The sequence below is a fragment of the Phallusia mammillata genome, chromosome 2 (assembly GCF_965637545.1).
Source record: "Phallusia mammillata chromosome 2, kaPhaMamm4.hap1.1, whole genome shotgun sequence".
NCBI classification, from domain to species: Eukaryota; Metazoa; Chordata; class Ascidiacea; order Phlebobranchia; family Ascidiidae; genus Phallusia; species Phallusia mammillata.
The window spans coordinates 31,497,330-31,517,157 of NC_137253.1; the positions used below are offsets into that span (position 1 = coordinate 31,497,330).

General features: G+C 37.1%; 2 protein-coding genes across 4 annotated transcripts in view; one reads left to right on the forward strand and one right to left on the reverse strand.

Annotated features, from left to right (window-relative positions):
- LOC145215408 (uncharacterized) overlaps nucleotides 1–9,051 on the forward strand; it is a 70,696-nt gene extending 61,645 nt beyond the window's left edge. For both annotated transcript variants that reach the window (XM_080084105.1, XM_080084106.1), the window contains 10 exons: nucleotides 343–549; nucleotides 1,052–1,237; nucleotides 2,334–2,567; nucleotides 3,610–3,779; nucleotides 4,730–4,885; nucleotides 5,630–5,755; nucleotides 5,998–6,116; nucleotides 6,474–6,684; nucleotides 7,142–7,314; nucleotides 7,462–9,051. In XM_080084105.1, coding sequence (XP_079940231.1) covers nucleotides 343–549; nucleotides 1,052–1,237; nucleotides 2,334–2,567; nucleotides 3,610–3,779; nucleotides 4,730–4,885; nucleotides 5,630–5,755; nucleotides 5,998–6,116; nucleotides 6,474–6,684; nucleotides 7,142–7,314; nucleotides 7,462–8,773 — 2,894 coding nt within the window. In that variant the 3' untranslated portion in view covers nucleotides 8,774–9,051. The remainder of the gene's footprint in view (nucleotides 1–342; nucleotides 550–1,051; nucleotides 1,238–2,333; nucleotides 2,568–3,609; nucleotides 3,780–4,729; nucleotides 4,886–5,629; nucleotides 5,756–5,997; nucleotides 6,117–6,473; nucleotides 6,685–7,141; nucleotides 7,315–7,461) is intronic.
- A 5,908-nt stretch (nucleotides 9,052–14,959) lies between these two features.
- Nucleotides 14,960–18,040, reverse strand: LOC145214124 (C4b-binding protein alpha chain-like). Of its 2 annotated transcripts, XM_080082590.1 has the most exons (6): nucleotides 17,968–18,040; nucleotides 17,671–17,850; nucleotides 17,144–17,326; nucleotides 16,367–16,543; nucleotides 15,814–16,008; nucleotides 14,960–15,150 (listed from the first exon to the last, which is right to left on the reverse strand). In XM_080082590.1, the coding sequence occupies exons 1-6, from the start codon at nucleotides 18,038–18,040 to the stop codon at nucleotides 14,960–14,962; spliced, it is 999 nt and encodes a 332-aa protein (XP_079938716.1). The 2 variants fall into 2 exon arrangements, with proteins under 2 accessions (XP_079938716.1, XP_079938717.1); XM_080082591.1 differs by lacking the exon at nucleotides 17,144–17,326.
- Between the last annotated feature and the right edge of the window lie 1,788 nt (nucleotides 18,041–19,828).

The following is a 19,828-nucleotide window of genomic DNA, read 5'->3' on the forward strand; positions in this document are numbered from 1 at the left end:
GCCTTTATGTCAGTTTCATTCTGAATTTATGTTTACCAAGAGATGTTGTTAATTTGCTTTGGGCCTTAAAGGCTTCACATGTATAGTTTGAATTGTGAATAAACTATTATCAAATTTTATGTGGACAAAACTGTAAGCAGCTGTTCTACAGATCATATTTAACTTATGTTATAGGAATGTGCTTTAGTCGTTTTACTTTTAGCATATCAGTATATCTAGGCTTATATTGTTTACTATATAATGTGTAAATACTAGAGACATATTAATAGCAATTAAATTATTGAAATGCGAAATGATGACCAACATCAACATAATTATCTAAATCTTTCTTTTTTTATTTAGGAATTCAATGTCCATACCCCATTAAGCCTTTCCGTGGTTACATCAATGGTGGAGAAAAAGTGTCTTATGATAAAATAGTATTTAAATACTTGGATGAGGCATTCGTTACCTGTACAAGAGGATTTAGAATTGTGGTGGATGAGCACACCGCAGTATGTCAAGGGGACGGAACTTGGAGTACAAATCTTACTAATGTCATCTGCTCTCGTGAGTATAGAAATGTCTAACTGTGTTCAGTTTTATTTACTTGGTAAAAGAAAACATAGCGACACAATGTCACTAAAACAATCACCAAGGCCAGAAATAGCTGCGCAAAGTTGAATTGCTATGGAGCGTCAAAGTTGTGGGCACAACTGAAATACTATAAATTGAGAGAAATGTAGTGTTCCAATAGTTATTATGGATCACAAGTACTACAATCTGTATCAGGTCCATTCATGATGTGTGTGGTTTTTTTTTTTCTGGTACACAACAGTATTATATATATTTTTTGTGTCAAAAGCTTAGTTAATAAAAGGAAATTCAAAAAATTTTGTCATTCAGTAAGTGGTTTGAAAGATCCGTTTCCTCTGTTTTTCAATTGCATACATGTAGGTGTTATTTAATTAAGGTAATCCTACAGCCGTGGGGCTTATAATAGACCAACAATACCTTTTGTATTTCTGAAAGTTGCACAAAAGCTAACAGCATACACATTGTAATTTTCCAGCTGTTGAATGTTTCAATCCTGGTCCCAAAAAATATGCCACAAAGCAGGGAAATGATTATCGTCATCAATCCAAGGTCACCTACCAGTGCGATGATGAATTCTTTATTGAACCTGGAGTAACTCGTAGAACTATTCAATGTAATGATAAAGGAAAATGGGTTCCATCGCCACACTTTGAATGCAGAGGTAAAAGGACTGAATGGTTTGATCGTGGTAGCAATGTGTGAAATCCATATGATAAACCAGATGCTAAAACTATTCAACTTCAACAACTAAAACATTATGTTAACAGTTAAAATGAATCCCACTGCTTGCTAGATTTTTCTAGTCTGTGTCTTGTCATATCGGAATGTTTGGGAGACCGACTTGATTCAGTATAACGCAGTGGTTATCAAACTCTTTTATTGTCAGGGCCACATGGTGGTTTTTTAAGTGTGTAGGGAGTCGCAAAAAAAACGAAACCTTTAGAAAATCACTCAACATTATTACCTTGAAAGCTAAAATAGCAATGTTTGGTGGTTTTCTGAGGTTTGGTGGGAATTGCAACATAAGTAGTGATGCACCGAAGTTTCGGTTGGCCGAAACATTTCGGCCGAATACGCTGTTTTTCGATGTTTCGGCCCAAACTTTTTTGAAAATTCGTCCGAAACCGAACTTTTTGATTGCATGGAATTAATACCCAAATTTTCATTTTCGCTAATACGAAACATCATAAATTAACTATTTGTTGTATCTATAAAATACTTGCCACATTGTCTGTGAAATGTTACAAGTTTTGTGAAGCTTTCGCATTGTGAAAGTGATTTTGGTTTGTCATAATTGAGTTCACTTGCATCAACAACACAAGGTTCAGTTAAAAACACCCATAAGAAATGCGATTTTATGTTCGGTCTGATTCGGCCGAAATTGTTCGGCCTCGTGGCCGAATACTCGGTTTCGGTCCGAACCTTTTTAGGCGGGTTTGGTGCATCACTAAACATAAGTAGTTGGGAGCCGCGTTGAGAATCACCAGTATAACGCCTTCAATGTGCCTGCCATACTAGGATTTGTGTTAACAGTAGTTTAATATGGATAATGGCAACAGCTATTGTTAAAACATCTTTACTACTGCGTGTTTATACACACATGCTCTCAGGCAGTTATTTGTTTTATTAAACTGATTTTTCAATATCTTCAGTATAGTGTTTTAAAGTACAGTGTAACTGCAGCGATCCTTTTTATTTGTAACTTCTCAAACTTAAACAGAAAAGGTTTTGTAAAAAAACTCTACATCTGTTTAAAGGTGTGAAATGCGTTGGGCCAGGAACCATTGAACATGCTTCAAGCAATGATGTTGAAGAGATCTACAGTGTGGGGATGACAGTAAAGTACCAGTGTGCTCCTGGCTTTTATGTTGGCATGGAACAAGATGCTATAGGAGACTGGATTGCCAGCCCTGAGCGGAAGAATGAACTTGAAATGGAATGCACTCCAAGTGGAAAGTGGAACCCAAGAAAGCAAGACGTTCATTGCACAGGTATTGTGTGTTAGTGTAACAGTGAAGTCTGACATTTTGTTTTATGAGGTGGCTGAAGGTATTTGATCAGTGGAACCTTTATCAATAATTCCTTCCTTAACAATTAAATATTCTGATTCCTTCCCAATATACTACAAAGTAGAAGCTTAACCATACAAAGATCATTTAAAATTTACGTTTGTTATCAACTTCACAGGGCATATTTCCAGGGCTTAAGTGTCTATTTACAAGCCACATGCAAAAAATTAAAGTAAATTCCTTCCCTTAAGTTTTAAATTTAGTCTCCGATTGAAAAATACTATATTCAGTATACAAAAGACTAAGCCTATTGTATCACTGACAAACCTTTTTTTATAACTATATGGGCTGTTTTTTGTCATTATAACTAGTGATGCACCGAACCCGCCTAAAAAGGTTCGGGCCGAAACCGAATATTCGGCCACGAGGCCGAATAATTTTGGCCGAATCGGGCCGAACCGAAAAATCCCTGTTTCTATAAGATGTTTTCAACTGAACCTTGTGTCGTTGATGCGAGTGAAGTGAATTATGAAATTATGACAAATATAAAAAATCACTTTCACAATGCGGAAGCTTTACTAAACTTGTAATATTTTGCAGACAACGTGGCTCGTATTGTATAGATACAACAATTAGTTGATTTATGACGTTATGTATTGGTGAAAATGATAGTTTGGGCATTAATTCCATGCAATTAAAAAGTTCGGTTTCGGCCGAATTTTCAAAAAAGTTCGGGCCGAAACCGAAACATTGGAAAACAGCATATTCGGCCGAAATGTTTCGGCTAACCGAAACTTCGGTGCATCACTAATTATAACCACTTCAATATCGAAGTGATACACTGCTCATGCGCATACTGTTAAAGTATGATGTAGGCAAGTGGTCTTTAAACTAAAAAAAAATGAAATTGAACAAGGGCAAAGTAGCGAGGTCTATCAATACCAACGCACAGCAACAATTCTAAACGTACAACAGAGAAATTGAATGTGATTTTCAACAAGCTCATGACTTTTATTTTTTGCAGATAAATTAAGAGCGCTATCGTTAAACCAGCTTGCAGAAAGGAGTGCAGATAACTTTTTGACCCTTGTTGACGTGCCGAAACCATCTTACACAATAATGGAAAGAATTCAAGCCAGAAAATCCATCAGTCTGCTCGTTATACAAGATGAAATTACTTGTGGAACTCCTCAGGTAGTTTAAGTAACAGAAAATGAAAAATATACGTTCCCTCTTTTTTTCCATGCTGTTCGGTAGTTCTCTGTCTTGTGGCACCCTAACAAACCATTTTGGTTTTGAAACGCAACAAAACTTTTTGTGACAGATTTTGGTGACAAATAAGACCAAGATAAGGTTTTTGCGTTCTTATAAAAACCTTGCACTTCAAGCCCCTTAACATGAGACGACTTTGCTTTTACCAAGTTGGTGACTTCAATCTAGTTCAACCTGTCTGATTCACGAAACCAAGTGGCTAAGGCAGGATTCGAACTTTCGACCCTGTGACCAAAGAGCAAGTGCAGTGTCCACTAGTCTATGTTGGCGATGATTGAACCAAAATAACATTGTTTTATAATCAATAAAAAAGTAGTGTAAAATTTTAAATTTTTTTTTTCGATCTTTTTTACACACTTTCTTTTACTAAATTGCGCCCCATATTTAACGTTGCGCAGCTATTTTCGGATTGACGATTGTTTTAGTGCAGTGGTGGCCAACCTATTGCGCATGCGCCAAACGTGGCGCATTGCATGATTAGAAAGGGCGCATTGCCTTCTTTTGATAATCATAAAAATCAAATTAATAAACTAATCAATAAATAAAGTAAGCCAGCCCTATTAATTATATATATATAGTTATTTTTTACTTAATAGTTCTTCTTATTACTATCCTTCTCATGCAAAAGTTGTTTCTTTCTCTTTCTCTCTATATACAAGAAGTAGTCATAGAAGGTGGGGTTACGAGACATTTATGGCGCATCCAACACAGTATGTTAAAAAGTTGGCGAATGGTATGTAGAAGGTTGGCCACCCCTGCCCCTGTTTTAGTGCAATTGTCTCGTGTGTTCTTTCATCAAACGAAACAAACTCAAGTCAATTGTTGCAACTTGTTTTGCTCATCCTAATCATTCTTTGTCCTCTTGTTTCAAGGTGTTTTCGGAGAGCAACCAAGGACACTGGTTGGATTTGACCCAGTACAATATTGAAACTTCCCATGTTCCTCACATTATTGCTGAAACGGGCCTGGAGTTGGGAATTGATAAAGCGGTTGATGGTGAACTCGATACATACTGGATGCCAGTGGAGGTAAGACAGTGGTTGTTTCATCTCAGAACTCATTGGATAAGGAATAACGGCAGTTTGTGACGGTATAAAGCACAATACAGTGGGGGATATTTGCTGAAAGGTGTTTAGTATAGAAACAGGCTTGGGAAATGTAGTGCAGTGATTCCAAAACTGTGTGCTGCGTTACACTGGTGCACTATGAGAAACTTCCAGGTGTGAGGCGAAAAAAGTTATATTTTTAATTGCAAAAATTGCCTGGTGCTGACGAAAAGACATGAGGATGTCAACGTTTAATTTAACAGCTCATTTCCTCGTCATAAAAAGCAATCTCACTCACCAAATATAGTTGCAAATTACTTTGTTTGACAAGTTTTGTGTGGTCGCTGTGTAAGTGTGCCGCGAAAATAAAATTTAGTTAATACCCTGCATGTTTGAAAAGTTTGAGAACCACTGCTGTAGTGAGTAATGTTTTGGATCAGTTATTGGTTCAACCTGATCTTTGTTGTTAGGCTGCACCACATTTGGCAAGCCCCAACATAAACAAAACATCGGGCATGCAAAATACAAAAATGTAAAAATCGTGCTTTGATTTAAAACCGTGAAAACAGATCTGAATTTTGGTTTGAAAGATCTTGATGTGGGTAATTAATGATAAATCGTGACTTACACTTACTCGTGACTAAGCAACATTTGACAAATCAATGCCTTTTTCGCGGAACAATAAAATTGCCTCCTGATATTTATTCCAAAAAAACTTTTTCTAAGGTTCCATATTCTGGTGAGCACTTTGCTGGCTGGAAAGGTTGGACGTTTGAGATTGACCTTAAACTCGTTCATGTGATCGGAAGTATTCGACTCTACTCGTCAACAAACTTTAAGAATGACGTCAAGGTACTCAGAGCAAAATATAATCGATTTAACTACATCGAAAAGAACAATGTAAAACATATTATGCTGCATTGTTAATTCCTAATTGATTCAAAAGGCTGAAAAAAGAAGTATTAAAACATTAAACTGCTTTCCATTCTTTTTAAGCCTTATTAATTTTTAAAAGATACATTCATTTGCCTAATTTATAACTTATGATAAATACACTAAGTAATCAATTAAAATAACTCTTTGTGTGCATGAAGACATTCTACTTGTATGTCTCATCGGACAAACTGCGTTGGAAATACCTGGGGCCATTCTACTCCCTGGTTAAAACAACACGGAAATATTTCTTCAACAACTTCGAGCTGTTTCCTGCAAGGTAAACCCCCGACAATTGTAGTTTTATGATTTATAGTTTTTTATGGCAATGATTAGATTGCTGGATGCCAATTAATTGCGTTGAATTCTAAATGGTTTCAAATGGGATAAAGCTCTTAAACAAAGGATATGACTAAACTCTATCCACCGTTGTAATTTTTTTAAATGTTTCATATTTTATACTACGCCCGGCGTGCAAATAGCGTTTTTTTTTCCTGAATCAAACCGGTCTTCTAAGCATTCTTATGTTGCAAAGCATTGCCTAAAAAACTATCCTGCGGTGGGGTTCGAACCCACGACTGGAGCCTAACTTCGCAGGAATAAATACACGTTGACTACTACTACCTTACTATTTTAGGTTTATCAAACTGAACATCACCACAACAGCTCATATGGAACCACCCGTAGTATCAAGTTTTGGATTATATGGAACTCTGTTTCACTGTCAAGAGCCAATTGCAGACCAATCAGGGCGTTATGCTGTCCCATTGTTGATATTATTTGTTCTCGTATTTTATGTTTTCCTCATGATGCTTGCTGCGAGGAAAGACCAGAAAAACAGATGGAGGGTAAGGTTATGTGTGTAATCGAGATGTTTGCATTTTGTTTTGGTGTAACTTGCAAGTGTATAGTGTAAGACAAAGCTTACTAGTTTGAGTCGACATTTGACGTAAAAAACGTACTTCTTGATGTCATTTAATAGTAGGTATAAACAGCAAAACGCGTCCAATTGAGTTTAAAGTATTTCTAAGAGCATGCAGAATTTGTTCATCATATGAAAGTTGTTTTGTTTATTGTACCTTACTCTTCCCATAAGCCGGTTTTTCTTTTTTGTTGTAACGAAACTTTTTCATCGATCTATTAGGTTCGCGGGCCCATTGGGCTTTGTTTAGAACGAATCCACAGCCACGCCTTTTATTATTCGTTTTAGTTAAATTTTTGCATCAAAACTCGAGACATTTTTCGCATAATATAACGCCCAACATTTATCGCTTGTTTTGACAACGTTTTTCGGTTTCTCTGCAGAGATATATCCTCTCCATCCCGTCGCCTCCCATCGATCCACCTGCTTATGCGTACGAGCTGTCAATCAGCACCGCATGGAAGAAGATGGATTCTGATCTCTTGTTTAAGATCCAAGGCACGAGGGGCTGTAGTCCCATCGTTTGGCTTCGTCGCAATTACCCCGGTATACTAAGGTATGATGCAACAGCGGTAAGGTCAGAGTTAGTCACCATTTATGTCACTGACACGTGTCATTGATTCTTGTGACAGCTGACAGGTGCCATGTTGCTTTTTATCACACTGTTCTGCAATGTCATTATTTTAATATGCTTTTCCCACAGGCCGGGTTTCACAGACACATTTGCAGTGCACGTGCCAAACGACCTTGGAAATCCGCTTCACATTGACCTTGTCGCGATTCATAGGGAATCAGTTCCCAGTGAATTGATTAAAGTGAAAAAGACAAGAAGCCGCGAGGAGGGCGCTGCTCTTAAAGTTCGAAAGTCAATTTCAAATACTCTGATTAGTTTGTTTAACTCAGATCAGGACGTTGTCAGCAGCAAATCAAGCAAAGCATCCGAGTCGATGCCAGAATGCATTGCTTTGCATTATTCAGCTCTGAAAAATCCAGTTACTAATGAGAAGTGGATTGCCGACGTTGCTCCTTGCGCTGAGAGGCAGGGTAATTTATTATGCGGGCGCGATATTGTTGTCCTCATCCACAGCGCCACTGTCAATTTGGTTATGGAACCTAGTGAGTTTAGCAAAGCCGAGCGGGGATGCTTTCACAACTTTTGTGCCTGTCACATTCTCAGTTGTGTGTTTCGAAATCGTCCGTCCAGTGTCATCCGAAACACGCTGTGTATTGAGAAGGTGATCTTAGCCCTGGCCACTACAATAACCGCCTTCTTTGTCACAACCTATCACCGCGGATTCGACGATCCAACCTTATACGGTGCAAGTTCTAGCGAGGATGCAACTTTATCGCAAACCTCCACTTTGCTCTCTTTGTACGAGACGCACCACGTGACCGTATTGACGACGTTCATTGGTCTATCCCTGGTTCAAGGTCTGACGCATCTCGTGGCTGGCAAGTGGCATCGTGAGTTGGAAGACCGAGTCTCATATTTTCAAGGCCTGAATCCTGTGTTTGTTTGTGGCCTGTCCATTTTAACCGCCCTCAACTTACGGTGCCGAAGTAAGTCGGATTATTGGAAGGTGGGTGACGATCTAGGTTCAAGCGATGACCAAAGACGCGCCCAAAAGCGCCGCAAGTCAAAAATCTTAACACACAGTCCGAGTCCCCCGACAAGGCGTAATCTGCTCTACTCTGAAAACCCGAAGATTCCTTCTTGTTCTGGCGATGCAAAATTTATTCCCAAGAATACTTTGGAGCCTTGGAGAGTCAACATACGCTTTGCTCTATCGATTGCGCTGATTATTTGGACGGCGATGGCAAGTGCTTACGTTGGTATCAAAGCTTCTAGACGTTCAAGCGAACTCGGACTGACTTTAGTCACTATATTGACAGTGGACTTTGTAGTCGTGCATACGTTGGTGATGCCTGCTGTCGGTATATTTGGTTGCCTTGTTGGCAGATTGCTTGTGGTTTTGGGTAGACTGTTGGCAGTACTTCGCCGCAATGCAATGTGATCTTCATCACCTGCTACGACAGTTAAAAAATGATTGATTTGAGTAGCAATGTTTCCTCTGATTATCATGTGACTGAACATGCAAGCTCCCTCAAAAATGGTCCATTGTAAATAACATAAGTGTGCACACGTTAGTTTGTGCTCTGTTTGTTTTAACTCCAAAATTAATTATGTTTCACAAAATCTTGATCTTGAGGAAGCTGATTGTTGTTGTTTTGTGTTTTGGAATCGTTGATAAAAAAAATTGTAGTTGTGGTGTCTATTAGTTACGGTTTGCAAATGAAAAGATGAGGTTATGTGAGGGAGGGGTTTCAACAAGACAAATTCGACTGACAAATAATCATAATCACAACAACTTCAGTGTTTTGTTGGGTTTGTTGACGGACAAGAATTTTAACCAGTTTGTGAATAGTTTGAGGCAGGGGCGTGCAACTGTGTTTTGCAAGCATTGGAGGGAATATGGCCCATCTACATTTTTAGGTTGTATATTGAGAAACTTTAATTCAGTGTGGTTTTGGATCAGACCATGACTAAATTATCAAAGGAATATGTACGTTAAGTTGTAGGCCGAAGTCCAGATATGTTTATATTCACAGAAAATTGAAATAAGTGAATAAAAGCGTTTGGCGGTCGCCCCAAACCCCTATTTGAAAGAAAAGCGTTTTTGGAATTTTTTTCGCGAGCAACGTGAAAATTTCTGCTTGTCACTATGAACCGCTTGTTATATTAGTTCGTTACACCGGAGTATTGTCAGTAGTCGGAGTCTAAAAAATCAGACTCGTGCACTGCGCGACACATTATAATTCGTTATTTTGAAACGCCTTGTTGAAAATCAATAACTTGAACGCAGGTTGGATTTTTAGTGGTTCAGGTTCAGCTCCAAACTAAGTATAGGCTTGAGTTAAACTCTGGTTTGGAGGAAATCGTAATTTATGGTTCGCGTTGAGTTCTGTTTTGACTACCGTATTTGCTTGATTGTGTAGGAGTTATTGGTCCTGATGACGTCGTACTTATTACTACAGAAGTATCTTTCGCTGTAAACGTTTATACTCTAAGTCAGTGGCGGCTCGTGCCTAAAATTTGTGGGGGTGCTGCTCAAAATTTTAGCCATTATTGAACATATATAACTTGGCAACATATAGAAAACCTACATTTATAGTTTTCTAGCCATTGTTTTGTGTAGAAAAACAAGTAATACAAATCTTGATTAGAAACTCCATTGTGACGTAATTTTTGTTGCGCAATAATGTACACGAGTGTAAATAGCAGACGGTATCATTTGTGTATTTTGTTTACTTGCACAGCGACGGCTAAACACCATAACATGCAGTAATAATGTGGAACAAAAACACACGTGACACAGACTCGAAACTAAGCGGTTGTAAATACGGTAAAACACAACAAGAATATAGAAAAAAAGTAATGATTCGAAAAAGGTCGAAGTATTTCAGTTTGACAACATTTAAAAAAACGGTCATGTTTCATTTAAGTAACCTTATGGTCACAGTCAGAGTTTTCAACATATTATATGACACTTCACAGATTATAATTGTCACGAAAAACTAGCCATACAGCTGTTTATTGGTATCATAACTGACAAATTTAACAACCACTTTACATTTGTGTCAGAACTTGTTTATTTTAACATCTTTTTTTGAATTTTTGTGTACAGACTATTATTTGTCTTTCAGATTTTTAACTGCTATAATTGCTGCTTTATTAGCTGGCAAACAGCTTATAATTGCTTTTTTAAGTGCAAAACTCCTTCAAGCTTTAAAATTTACAACACTCTCACTTAAATTTAAACCATATTATTAAACCTTGTGGCTCCTTTTTGAAACCAAAATGAATCATAAAGTTATAGTTTGGGCATGATAATTGATAGCTTCTTCCTTGATTCCAAATGACAACTGAGAAACTGTTTTTCTATTTAGTAGTACTAGCACTGCAAGTGCAAGTCTTTTGGAAATAATGATGTTCCTGACAAAGATTTGCATCCAAACTGTTTTGCCTTTGCCTTCAAAGGACTCATGGAAACAGCAAAAATGATTTTTCATTCTAGTAATTTCACTTGTCAAAACATAATCTAGATTATTTTCAAAGTAATCATGAACATCAGATCTACAGAAACATTTTCATTTCAGTAACTAGTATTTCTTTGTCAACAATAGGATGTGCTTGGTGGTCACTACTATCTTGTCCGTAGAATGTTCATTCTTAAGAAACACTTCCTGTGAAGCAATTTAGCAGCTACTGTTTAGACAAACAGTACATGTCCATTATATCAATACTCATCTTTTTCATCATGTCCACGTAAGGGAGTTTAAAAGTTTCCACAGATCAAAATGCAGTCTACTATTTTGGACAAAATTTCACGATTTTTTTCCACTTTTTTGTTGTGTTCAATAATTGAAAGTCTATATACGCCTCACTAAGTTTTTCCTTAATATTTATAGTTCCCAAAAGTGAAAGTGAAACATCGTTGTCCACATGCTTCTTTGACTTTTCATGTTTTTCTGCTTTCTCACCTATTGATAACTGCGAAATCTTAAGTTGCTGAAGCTCACTTACAGTCACCGAATTAGAATCTCGAAAAGCCTTGATTAACCTTTCAATCAAAAACTGTAAAAATGATTAAAAAAGAATAACTGTCGTACTGTACTCATTGTCGAACCTGATGGTAAACGTGATTTGCTTTGGCACACAATAAACGCGGAACAGACAACTACTTCCGGGTGCCCAGGTCACACGCTACGTGATTGGTGGAGCTGCGCGAGCCGCAGCACCCTGGCTCCTATTTCGCCCAGCATGTAGCTTTTCAAAGTGCGCATGCGCAGAACCGCAAAACGTCAGAAAACTGGAGCTGCAGTTCCAGCATAGATATACATTAGTGTTTCCAAAAAAAAATTGTTTAATAAAAAAAAAGATGATTAGGGCGGAAACTATGCTTATTATATATTGCTACGGAATAAAAAAAATAAAAATAATGAAAGTTATTTGTAATATTATGGTAGGTGTATTAAGTAAAAATATCTAGGGGGTGCTGCAGCTCCGCAGCACCCTAGCACGAGCCGCCCCTGCTCTAAGTCCCTGGCTGTCTGAGCTACTGCTTGTCTGGGCTTAGGTTAATTTATTGCGTTAAGAGAGTTATACGTTCTGACCATGAGAGTTACAACACATGTGAATATGTAGTGGCAAAGGTGATGATGACGCAACTGTACAATTGTGCTTGAGGTGTTAAACAGCGACAACTGGCATTTAAGGTCGAGTAGTGAAAAGGTGACGATGACGAAATAAAACGTTCATGCAATCACAGTCACTCGTACGATATTATACGCGCTTATGTATTACTTCAATACACGATACTCCACAATGTAAGCCGCGGCTTATATTGTTTTTTAGCTGCCGTTAGGGCGGCTTATATTTAAATTTTTTACCGAAATTATTTCTACACTCCAACATTTTAAATAATTTGGGGTTCAAAACATGTGTGTACAGATTATACGTTGATATACGTTCTGTTGGGTACAGTTATCAACGTAACTAACAGGTATGGGCAAATAGTCATACCATATAACAGGTGTGGCCAACACGTCGATCGCGATCGACTGGTCGATCGCCTGCTTTTGCCGGGTCAATCGCCACTAAATTCTCCACTACTAATCAAAAGCATATTGAATGAAAAACAAATTAAATAATTCAAAACAGCACTTCAGACATTTTGACACGACACACAAATGTGCAATACAATAAGACAAAAACCTACGTAATTGTCACTCTCTTTGTTGTGTAACAATTGTTCTTTTGGCACCAAATTATGACGTAACAACTGCAATATTTGTCGTCGCAATGTGCTTTAACGAAGCAGTTGCTTTATTGGTTGGGGAGATTTAAAACGAAAAGTTCCCACTGACTACTTAGATAAAAATTATATACATATGCGACGTTTTATTGTTGTAAAAAACTAGGTGATGCCTAATTTACGACTGATCAGTGGATCGTGTACAATGGAGAAAAATTTTCGTCGATCTTAACGACTGGCAAGTTGGCCACCCCTGCCATATAACAACAGAAAGATGTATTAAGAAGCAATAGTGTTATAAATTTCAGGGTGCGGCTTACATTATTTTTTTAACACATCAACATGCGGCTTACAATCGAGCAAATACTGTACCTTTAAACCTAAATGATCTTTTGGGAGTTCCCCTTACACAGTTTGAACACCGAAGTAAAAGAGTTTGGAAGAAGTAGAATATCTTTTGGACAGAAGTGTTGTGTTACTTGTTAATATCGTCCAGAAATTTTAACCTTAATTACAACAATTGAACGCTACGTAATCTAAATCATCACTATGACAAAATATTGCAGTGATGAAAGGAGATTATCAATAGATTAAGGTAAGTGTATTCAGAATTGTTCACAAATTTGATCTTACCTTTGTTAGTGCATGGCCTTAAATTGTGTGTTACATACATGATGTATTTTAAGAATCTGCTTTAAACTAGGCTTTGGTTTATTGCTTGGCGTCTTTTTACAAGTTTAGGGGTTTAACAATATATTTTTGTGTTTTGTCAACATTTTGAGATTAATCAATCAGAGAGTCGAAAGTGGAGTTTCATTAAACCCGAACTGCAAATTACGATTTCCTTAAAACTCTAACTGGATTTGAACCAGTAAAAATGCAGCCTGGATCATTACCACAAAATTTATATATCTCAAACAACGGCCTGAAGAGTATAAGTGAGATAGCTTTCCTCTGGTGTAGAAAGATGATTGGAAAAGAGTTTCATTAACAGTTGGAAGGTTCATTACTTTCTAAGATTTAAAAAAACAGTTACATTCATGCTAACAGGAAGTGCCACTCTGACAATATGAAAGCACACATGTGGATTTAGAAGATGCCAGTAAACAACTAGCACACATTAAAAATACTATTTTTGGTGCAACATATTTAACTAAAATAAATAATTGACACCTGTTAAATCAATGTAAGAATTTGAAAAGCAACTGATCAATGTTTTTTACCAATTTCTTTCAATAATTGGTTAGGACAATCTATTAAAGTATATTTGAATATTTAATTGGTTGACGTTTTCCCACATGCCAGTTAGAGGGGCCATATGACGTCAGAACATGATTGTTCATTGGGTCATTGTGGTTTCAGATTTTTTACTGTTTGGTGTGGAACCATGTCGTTTACCCCACTAACCCCCTATAATGGGTGAGTTTTTTTAACAGTTTTGGAATCAAATGAAATTTGGACGGCTTGTGGAATTTGTTATTTATAGGTGGCAATTGTTAAGTTTCCCTTTGTTACTTTAACATTTACCCCACCAACCCCCAAATGGGTGATTTTTTATGTCAGAATTGGATAAAATTTAGACAACTTGTAGAATTTGATATTTATAGGTGTCGATTGTTGTGTTATTTTGGCAATATTTGCCCCTTCTTTCTTATAAATAGTACAAACAAACTATTTCTAAATTGAATCATATTTGCATAGTTTGTACTTTTGACAGCATAATTATTTAACACAGTGTTTTACTTTGGTGTTTTTACTTAACACCAAACTTACCGATGCTTATCTCTTGAAATGCATTGTTTTTAACTTTGCATGTGTTGGGACCCACGAGTTTCTGCCTGCAGAAACAACTAAGATTATAAAAGACAGAGGCTAATATGGGACCTATTTAAAATAAGCCACCCTTCTAGTTAATATTGTTAATACAAGCAGCGCTGCTGCTGTTTTCTCAGTGGCTTGTTGACATGCCAAAACAGGATACTGTTTTCCGGGATATTGAATAGTCATCAATTATGATAATTGCAGTAGTTATTGTTCAAGCAGAATGTTTTGCTCGAAGAGCACTGGGAGCATCTGCTTGTTATTGTGGTTTAACTGTTTACTACTAAGGTTAGTTTTAAGAACCCTTTAGAACTCTGTCAAACAGCTATAAACAGTGTTTCTGGAGATAACTACCATTCCTCCTATTGAGTAGTCATGGCAATTCTACAGATTTTTATGGCTGATGGAAGCTTTAAGTTTGCTTTATTTCGGTGTTGCGGTTCTTTGTGGCATAAGTTAAAACACAATTTGTATACAACACAAGCTTTACAGTAACACAAGATGTTACAGCTAGCTAGATTTATTTGAAATATTTTAATTGATACAGCAATTTAGCAAATTGAATTATTGCTCGTTACAAATGTCAGGAAACATGTTAGCCCAAAGCCCATCTGATCCACACGTATTTGAATCTGTTTCACCAGGTTTCGGTCCAAAGTAGCATTCATAAGTAACCACTTCGTTAATTGCGTACGTCAACTTTTGATCACTGGATTGAACATCACCCTGTATGACTGAAGGGGGTGGGGGACAAACTAAAAAGAAATCCAAATTTTGCTGAAATGCTTACAAGAAAGGCAACAGTATTTTCTGACAAACAAAAATTTTCAAACACATGGCAGTTTCATTTCTTAAGTGACATAACATGTGGAGTTAGTAAGATGTTGGTTGCCAAGATCATAACCACAAAGTGTTTTTATCTAAAAGTCAGTCTATTCTACTTAGTTGTGTGACAAATGATGAACATAATGGCTTAACAAAAAAGGAAGCTTTTAAAATAATTATGATTAACAATAATAATTGTTAGTTTATGACACAAGTTAAAAAAATACTACTTCCGGAAAATACCCAACTTTCTGGAGCAATCACCAAAATCAGTCTAAAACATTTTTTTTGTTTTTGGTGATAAAAAATGTTTAAATAATCATATTTGTAAAGTTGCAAATTAGCTTTTTTTATGCTTTTTGGCCGTTGACATGTGGAAAAGATTAAGAACCGCAGTTGGTTTCTGTCTACAATATATGCAGACCCCTGACTTAACCAGTGCTCAAATCTTGCATTCGGCACAATTGTCTAGGCTTAGGGTTTTGTTTGGTTATTTGGAATTTTTTTTGAATAGAGATTGAAAATTTTTTGACCAGCCTAGGCACAGTTTCCTACACACCGGAAACCTGTCAAATAAGTAAATAAAATTTCACCTGTTGGTTCACATGATGGCAAGGAAGCACCAGTAAGTGTCCACGTTCCACCACCTCCACACCTGTTTGTGATTCCAGAAGTTTGAGTGATCGTTATACCGTTACAACATTCATAAGTTACTGTTTCAAACGGCATATATGTGTCTTGATAGGGTGAAAATGTACCAAGAGGGATTGAGGGTGGTGGACAACATGCTGAAAATGTAATACTAATTTGTTAGCGAGGCTACAAAGTTGAACATAATATTTGTAGAAATTTTGTCACTAGATGTGTGCGTAATAAACCAAGCTTAAGCTACGATTATGACATATAGTTATGTGTCTGTGAATAAGTTAGCTTATGGTTAACAGAAATAAATGAAATATGTTCATGCGGTAGCATCTTATATATAGGCACTGACAATTTAATTCAACCAGTGATCTGGGTTTTTAAAGCTTATGGCACAAGTGGTCACCCAAGTAGCTGCCTAAAATTTAGTTTTAACCTACTTACACCTATCAATATGCAAATGCTGTAAAATGTGTCACAAAAGATGTCATACACTTTACATACTTGTTATAATGCAAACTGGACCAGCAGTCCATCTTCCATCTGCTTCACATGTAATTGTAGGAGGTCCCTCAAGTGTATGTGTAGCACTACAACTGTATGTAACTGTATCTGTTGGTGTGTAGGGAGGTGTTCCTGGGGTGAAAGTTGCATCAGCAACAGTTGGAGGATCATCACATTCTATGATTTGACAAAAGATCAAAACTGTTATGTTTTACCTATATATTTTAGCTATACTTTAAAGCAGTGGTTCTCAAACTACGCGTACCACTAGTGGTACACCGGAACTTTTCTGGTGGTACGCGAGAAGCTTTCTGTGATACCTAATTTAAGTCCAATCTTTAATTACAACTCAACTGACCCAACAGATTAGGCCTGGTTTGTGCGAAACTTGTGTGTTTTGAAAATGTTAAATATGCTAGCCAGGTTGAGATAATTGACCTATTTCTTGGTCTATCCATTCAAACAGGGTTTAGGTTGCACGCAGCGATGGAAATGAGTTGTCAGGTGGTACACGATCCGTATAAGATTGAGAACCACTGCTTTAAAGTTATCATTTTCTACTCATTGCAGATGTGGCCAAATTAAAAGCAACGGTAATGTAAAGATTGGATTAGTGTCAGTAATTATGGACTAAAGTATGCTTAAATGCATAGGAATGTTCGAAAAACATGTTATTGACATACAACATTTCATGCCAGTTAGGTTTGTTCCATTTATGTCAAATTCAATACAAACCAAACAGTTTTTAAATTAGAAAATATGTTTTCCTACTTTCACCTATCAAAACACAGGCTGGTCCAGAACTCCATCTTCCATCTGCTTCACAAGTAACTGTGGGAGGTCCCTCAATTGCATGTGTAGTGCTATCAGTGCAACTGTATGTGATTGTATCTGTTGGTGTGTAAGGTGGTGTTCCTGGGGTGAAAGCTCCATCAGCAATTGTGGGTGGATCACCACATTCTAGAATTAGACAAAAGATCAAATTGTTGAATACGTTTTTAATATACTCTTTTTAATATAATTTTATAAATTTTAACATTTTACAGATGGGACACGAAAACAAATTAAACACAAGTTTTTACATCAAGACAGGATTATTAATGATTTGGACAGAATTTGGCTTAAATGCTAAGAGGATGTTTAAAACGATGTGACACAGCCACCAAATCTCATGCCAATCTGGTAAATTTCGTTCATTCTCATTCAAGTTAACAACTATCATACATGCTAACGACTAATTAATCTTGGGAAAAATACCAACCAAGGCACACTGGTCACTTTTCTGGCAATTGTTTTTTGCATACCTATTAAAACACAAGTTGGGCCAGCTGTCCAACACCCATCATCTTGGCATGTAATTGTAGCAGGCCCCTCAAGTGTATGTGTAGCAGTATTAGTGCAAGTGTATGTGACTGCATCTGTTGGTGTGTAGGGAGGTGCTGGGGTGAAAGTTGCGTCAGCAACGATTGGGGGCTCTCCACATTCTAGGATTTTAAAAGGAAATGTGATGTGCTATATAGCCTACTCTTTATAAAGAGTATAGGCTAATTGTTAAAAAATGTAATTACGAAGTGTTAAATTTTGCCAAATATCCCTCTTACCGTTTGGCACACAGCAAGGCGTTTCTGACCATGAAAGATCATTTTTACAAGTTATAGTTTGCGGGCCAACCATTTTAAAGCCTGGAACACAATAGAATGTAACAGTCGAACCGGGAGGAGACGGACCGACAGATGCAGCCAGAAGAGCGTGTGTAACTGGAGGCGGACTCGGACATAATTGTTCTGTTTTAAAAATATAAACTGTTTCATGTAATGCAATGATTGAGATTCATGCGTTTTGAGCTAGTTTTTTAGAACTTTTACTTTATAACCAAATAAAATTAGGCCTAATAGTACAATTTGTGTCAAAAAGTACTCTAATATAAACTCGAAAATTGTGCCAGGGTTTTGTGTGACAAAGCATAAAACATTTGAATAAAATATTTTACCGCGAAACTTGTACGTTATGTATTAACAGAATTTTTAGCTCTTCCGGCAGTTTTTTATTGTAATATGCCAACGTTTCGATGTCCCATACGAAACACCTTCATCAGGGTAATGACTGCCGGAAGAGCTAAAAATTCTGTTAATACGTTATGCCTGGCAGCAACAGTGTATTCATTGTACGTTATGTGTTTCAGCATAGACAACTAGTCAGTAATCTGTGGTTTTAAGGTTCACCGACTGGTCATTTTTTTCAAGAAATTGTAAAATACCAACCAAGGCACACTGGTGTTGCAGGCCACTGGCCATTTTTTCGGCACTTGATTTTCTTGTTTCCGATCAACCTGAAACCAGCCGAGCAGGAGTATTTGACAAACTTGTTTTTCTTGTAAGTAGCTTTCTTCGGTTTGTAATCCCCATCTTTCACTTTGGGTGGAGGTGGGCAATCTGCAAAACAAAATTTTCTTTTCTACCTGTAGTGGTTAAGTTGAGTAAAAAAAAACAGTATGTGCGCCGACCCACAAGGGTCAGTCCCCGCAAATGCAGTTTGACAGCTACGACCTGCAATGAAATCCTCTTGTAGGTCGCTCAGAAAACGATTTATAAAGCGGCGACGTTGGTCGAAACTTATGGCCTCTTCAAACAATTGGCACCCTTGGATTTTTCAAGCACGTTTCAACCGATTGGCATTCACCCTTAAAACCCACTTATGTTAACGTCGGCTTTCCGGGATACCAAAATTTAATCGAGAAACTGAGAAATGTTTTAAAAAGATAAAAATTAAAAACCAGGTAAATACAGTTCTTAAAACTATAAAAGAGAACCAGAATGTCCTGTTATTAAACCAGGTAAAAGTAAAACATGCTTACCACCAAACACAGCCACAAAGAAGTAGAGTAAAACTATCAGCGCCAAAATGATCCGAAACAAGTGTTCCATGTTGAGCTCGAAAAACAAGAAAGTAATGTTGCACTAAATTATGTTTAACCTGTGGTGAACATATATTATCCCAACATAAACAGATTAGTTTTTAGGCAGAGACGTAATGTGTTTAGGCTTGTGGAAGCACCAAGTAGCCGACTAATACGATATACGTTTTCAAAAAAATGTGTAATGATGGCTCGAGATGTCCTCAACAACTACTACGCCAAGAAATGCTTGAAAATGCTCTCAATAACTTATATAACTTACTTGAACTTCAGTGCGGTCAATGGCTACGAGCGCAAAAAAGTTACGACATTCTGCTTTAGGATGATGGAGGTTGGCACTATGCTAATGTACTTGGTTGGGATGTTGTAAACTGTTTTAGGATCGATCGTCAACTATGTTTCAAGCACTTTAAACGACAGTAAAAATGACTTCATACGTAACTACATGTTAACGCAACTAAGGCTTAATCCTAAAAAATGTCGTCTCCTACAGCTTAGATTAGTCAACACTTTTCTTGTCGACACCAACCATGATCTCACCGTCCAGA